Raw genomic sequence first — 5,660 nt, 5'->3', positions numbered from 1 at the left:
AAGACCCTAAAGCACCTTAGTCATAAAACATGACAAGCACCTCAAGCACCTTAATCATCAAGCATGGAAAGCATGCCGGTGAAGGACATGAGTTGCAATGCAGAGAATATGCGTGCAAGAGCAGACCAACTACCAGTGAACAAGGCAATCAGGGAAAGAGCTCAATGAAGAAAGCGATTAGAAATAAGTGACCAAAGTGTGCAAAAAACACATTCCGCCTGTTGACTTGGAGCCATGCCATTGGAAGTGAGGTATGCAACAAGCAGATCATTATCCATTTATTTCGGCTGTTGAGGTCTAAATAGCTCAGAGAGTTCCCAACACTGACCTGCCAGTGTTTGATTGGACGCTCATGCTTTGGATTCTAGTTGCTGACTTGTCTTGAATCTGGCAGTCGTAGCCTAGTAGATGTACGATTGCAATTTGTAGACCCCCGACCTTGATGGAATGAAGGCCGTCTCTCTGGAGATATACAAACTCTTGCAGATCTTTGCAGCGATAGAGATTGAGGTTCCGTATCTTGTTGACATTGTTACAAGTTGTCACCACTTACACTCTACCATTGTGTAATCTTGAAAATACGTCTTGTGGGGTGCTGCATGGAATGAAACTCCAACATCTACTACCCAAGAATTCGATACATTAACTAATGAAAGAATTATAGCATCTTGATCTTCTTTATCTACCACATTGGCCTTCGATATTGGCTTGCTTTCTTGAGACTCCCAACTCCTTCTTGGACCATCAATTCTTTTTGACGTGGCCCTTCTTGCACAATTTTAACAATCTAGAACTATCTTTTTTCGTCATCTGCTATGTCTTGAGCGATCAAGACTTCTTTCGTTCTTGCATCTCTCCCTTGGTATTCCTCTAGTTTCTACTGACAATGTAGCACTTGATGTTTCTCTTGTGCTCCTCCTTTGCATTTTCTTTCTTTAAAAAACACACACAACATCATCAAAATCTGTAAGTGTTCGTACCAAAAATGGAATTACATACGGCCATTGCAAGGCTCTCCCAACTAGCCGACAAAGAGGAGGATCGTATTAAAAAGAGCTCGGACTGCATCATCAAAAATGACTTGCACCAATCGAAGCTCACTTATGTTGGTGTTGAGCTCATTTATATGTTCTGCAACTAAACCATTCTCCACCATTTTTAAGTTGAACAATCGCTTCAAGAGAAATACTTTGTTTGATGCAGATGGTTTCTCATGGAGGGCATCAAGCGCCTTTATCAAGTCCTCCATCATCTTCATCTTTGAAAAGTTGAATGACACCATTGATGCCAAGCAAAGCCATGACTTTTGATCTAGGACATTCCCGCAATGCGTAGATAACGGACCACGTCGCAAACTGGCAATTTCTTTTTATAAATAGGTAATTTCTCTTTCAAAAAGAATACATGTCGAGAGAGAATTAGTGAAGAGATAGAAAAACTAGTTAGGTGCATCTTGTTTAGTTATGCTGCATGAACTTTAAAAAGAGTGGCTTCCCTTGGAATCCACTGCTCTTCTTCTTGTAAACAAAACAAATGCTGTGTTTGGCATGGTAAGGTTTGTCTCGACTTGGTGGTAATATTTGGTAGCATCCTTCAAAGTAGGCCCTACAGAAAGCAAAGCTTTACCTGATCTTACACCATACGAAAGCTCCCCTGTTCCAGACACCCGCTTAAGAGAAACACATGGAAGGATGGCCAGGTAAATGCTTAGTATTCAAGCTGGCACTGAAACTGGCTCCGGCCAATTAGGTACGAGCGCATCTTGAATACGCACAAGGCCTGCTTTACCGCCAAACATTGATGGGAGCGTGTCTGCATCCACTTCCGACAAAAGCACCTCTGCCATCACATGATGCTCCAGAAACACTATCTGCCATGTACAGAATGTTGAAACATATGTTAAACTAATGCTAGCTCAACCATGGCCATTGACCACTCCCTGCAATGAGCCATTGCTCATCACCACCTCCTCTCTCCGACACACAACCACTTGATACTTTGAATACAAAATTACTGGCCTTGTTTCCATAAACCAACCTTACCATGGATCCACTCCTATCTAGGATTTTGCAGCAGCACATGAAAGGCATATAACATGTGACTATGCCTTTGTTCCGTGCTTCCTTTAAAAAACAACATGCCTAACTAGTAAGAACTACAAGCAAAAATTACCTTCTCTTTTGTTGCCTGGTCCAAAAAGCGACAAATCACCTTCCACATACTGTGAAAGAACCTCGGTACATTTACCGCGTACAAGGCTGCAAGCCTCTCCGGGTAATAATTCTACAAAAGATCAGTGACACTGCTTTTATCGACGTCTCATATAAGAACAAAGGTTCTCAGCCACTGTGAGAGTGATGCAGCTACCTGTAAAAGTTGAAACATTGCAATGGAGCCCTTGAGGTCCATATTCTTGTAGCCCATATGGTTGAGATCCACAATCGCAGTAATCTTCTCAACACCAGGGGGAGCACTTATATTGACAAAACAAACAAGCACATTGGATGGCACGGTATGGAGTCCAAGAAAGTAAGCAAGTAGAGATGCAGTGTTCTCTCACCTTGCAATACTTTTTTCAAGTGTATGCACGACGTATCCTGCAACATAATGAACAACATTAAACAGTTCGGCACCCATCTAAGCTGATCTCAAAAGCTGGGCAAGAAGCATATCAGGAAGATTAGATGGCTATGCTGAGGGTCTTCTGCTTGAACCATCATGCTCACTCTTGAAAGTGTCGAGGTTTGGGTTAGCATAATGCTTGCAACTAAAGCCGACCACAAGAGGGGACCCTTTCTTTGTATAGCCTTGAAGGTAGCATTTATCAGCGTGAAGCTCTGCTGCCACTTGCTCGGCAGGGATGTGCCCAAGCGGCACAAATGAAGCCCTCCATGCGTGGTACTGTACATACATTTTAGCCGCCTTATTGATATGCATGCTCCTGGCCTTTAAAAACCGCAGACATGTTGCATCGTCTACTTCCTGCACACCTCATGGAGGAAGACACGACAAAGCTTGAGATTGCAGAAATAGCTCAAATTCTGATGGCACCCCATATGTGTGTGCATGCGTACGCAGGCAACTCTCTCTCTCTCTCTCTCTCTCTCTCTCTCTCACATGCTTGCCCGAACCCAGTAACACACTCAACACATGTGCACGCTGCCCACAATCACAGCTAACAGAGCCTCAAAGATCACCTGGGTAGACACATCCAGGTTTTCAACAGCATTCCGGAAATCGGCAACCTCCTTTGCATGCCCGTTGTCACTTATTGGAGAAGGAGACATGAGCGCTGTAACACTTGAGGAAATGCGGAGAGACCGAGAGCTGTAGGCCTAGTCTAGGTAGTCATATGAGTCAAAGGACAACCAAGCCACAAACCCGCGCTTGAAGTCATATGTAGCCTACAACGACCGAAGAAAGGAAAGGTTCTCGTCGGGTAGCCTTTCCTTTTCATCTTAAAGAACTGCTCTGTTGTATACGTTCGCTGGACACTAAAGGGCAGGTACCAGGTGGTCATTAAACACTAAAAGGGTAGGTAGGGGCTCTTTACTTCATTAGCGTAGAAGGCAAAATCGCAGCACTGCGTTGTCATTAACCAATGTGGCTACTCTATAAAAAAAAAAAACCACTACGATGAAAAGCTCTAAAAAAAACTATGCCGTCAAAAGCTACCAACTACCAAATAAAATATAAAAAGCATTCTACATTGCTCTCAGCAGCAATTCGATCTTCTCCACAAGCAGTTCGCAAGTTCCGAGAAGCAGCTCGGAGCTTTGTCTGCAAGTTTGTGTCTGGCCACTGTTTGAGAGAGAGAGAGAGAGAGAGAGAGAGAGAGAGAGAAGGCTATGAAGCTAGTAGCATCTTTTGACGCTCCTCCTTTCAACCAAAGCCATCATCGCAGCACGTTATAATTTTCGCACACACATACTCACAAGAGTAATTGCTACAGGAGGCTACGACTTCTTTCTAGCTAGTATTGCAGGAAGTAACAAGCATTGTTGGATGTGGGTCTACAGATTACCCTTCTCTTTCCATGCTTTTCTTCTGTGCTCCAAAATAGCGTGCATTTACTCTACGCTTAAGCAACTTATTAGGAGGTTAATTAGCAGCTTCTACTCACATATGAAGTCATATAAGAGAAAGCAATGGAGACAAAAGTTAAAAGTACTTGCTCACGCAGAGCTTTAATGGAGCGGACCCTACTGCCTTCGACTCATCCTCTGATCTATGTTGCTGGGAGTGTGTTTGAGGACAGATCAAACGGACGTCCACCTGGACGGACACGTACCCGGACACCACATTTGTAGTCTATTAATTGTCCGAACTAGTGTAGTGATACTCTATGTAACTCCTAATTTTCTAGAGTAGCAGGTCAATTCCCTGAGTTGTAATGATGTCATGATAATTGTAAAGATCCGTGTGAGCCGGTCACTGGCCATTTTGAATGTCCTAGGTATAAAGGTCAATAACTTTAATGTGAAAGAAAGGCTTATCTTTAGAGAAGAAAGGAGCTCTATTGTATGTACGCTCAAGCTACAAGTTGCTCCACCTTGTAATCGACGCTACTAATGAATGGGTAACCAGTTTTCAATTCTGAAGCTTTCATTGTGTTCCTCTCTCTTTGCTCTTTAAATTAAGTGTAAGCATTGTTAGTTTTGTTGTGGTTTACGACTATGCGTCTGTGAGCTGTAATCGCAAATTTAAGTGCTTAAATCATTGTTTATAGTCGTTTTGACCATAGGAGAGTGTTCCTAGACCATAGGGCGACCTTTTTAAACTGATCTGTTGCAATTTTCAGGACCTTTTTCATGTTGGATCGTGATTTTGATACCTTGTCGGATTGTGACCAGACTTGCTAGGATAGCACCCCTAGGTGTCCTTGACCTCCTCCTAAAGTTTCGTTGCATTTCGATTCCGTTCGAGTGCCGAAATGGCGTGATGACCTAGAGTTGTGAGAAAGGACATAGGTAGATTTCCCTGATCTTTGGGTGTTGATTTTCTTGTTGAGCTAGTGTGTTTTCTTGTTAAGATTCACTTCGTCAGATTGACGAACTCATAGAGTCTCCCTGCCCCATCCGAGTCATTTTCTCTGAGTATTGACATTATGTTAGTGCAAGAAAGCTATGATGCAGACGTTCGTTGCGGCGACCTGCTAACATTGCCGCCGTTGCCGGGGATATGATCCTTAGATGGTGAGTGACCTAGTGCGTATTTAGAGCATTCTTTTTTACAGATTTGTCTTCCATTCCATTTACACTTTAGCAGTGAAGCAGCTAGACACGGGGTTTAGTGCTTGATAGAGTTTAGAAGTCGAGGACTTGCTAGGTCTATTCTTGAGAAGTAAAGAGGGTTGTGAGTGAGATAGCCAAAAGCATTTCATTCTCCGATTTTCTCTATGCTTTCAGAGTGTTGTACCGTTTTCCATTTCGACTTTATTTTGTACAGTTTTGTTTGTTTTTGTTGTATATTTCATTTCAGTAATTAGGAGTAGGATAAGTAGAAACTACGACCATCAAATTTGGGCTAAAAGATTGAGGGGAAAAAGGGTGAAAACCATATTTTGGCCGAAATGACCATAACTCTGAAATTGTGAAAATTTGATGGTAGAGACCTCAAAAGTGATCCAAATTCAAAAATTTGTGGATCAAAGGCATCAG

The 5,660-nt window shown here is 42.7% G+C and overlaps 1 protein-coding gene across 1 annotated transcript; it reads right to left on the bottom strand.

Moving 5' to 3' along the window:
• Nucleotides 1-1,348: 1,348 nt before the first annotated feature.
• On the bottom strand, nucleotides 1,349-3,377 carry LOC147451647 (uncharacterized). Its single transcript, XM_086517563.1, has 6 exons — nucleotides 3,198-3,377; nucleotides 2,727-2,982; nucleotides 2,561-2,597; nucleotides 2,368-2,473; nucleotides 2,173-2,283; nucleotides 1,349-1,870 (listed from the first exon to the last, which is right to left on the bottom strand). Exons 1-6 carry the CDS (start codon nucleotides 3,285-3,287, stop codon nucleotides 1,715-1,717), a joined length of 756 nt encoding a protein of 251 aa, XP_086373689.1. The 5' UTR covers nucleotides 3,288-3,377; the 3' UTR covers nucleotides 1,349-1,714.
• Between the last annotated feature and the right edge of the window lie 2,283 nt (nucleotides 3,378-5,660).

The sequence above is a fragment of the Adiantum capillus-veneris genome, chromosome 8, assembly GCF_014529385.1.
Source record: "Adiantum capillus-veneris isolate H3 chromosome 8, ASM1452938v2, whole genome shotgun sequence".
In the NCBI taxonomy this organism is placed as follows: Eukaryota; Viridiplantae; Streptophyta; class Polypodiopsida; order Polypodiales; family Pteridaceae; genus Adiantum; species Adiantum capillus-veneris.
The sequence above is the reverse complement of the archived record's forward strand: the minus strand, read 5'-3'. Positions and strand labels throughout refer to the sequence as shown.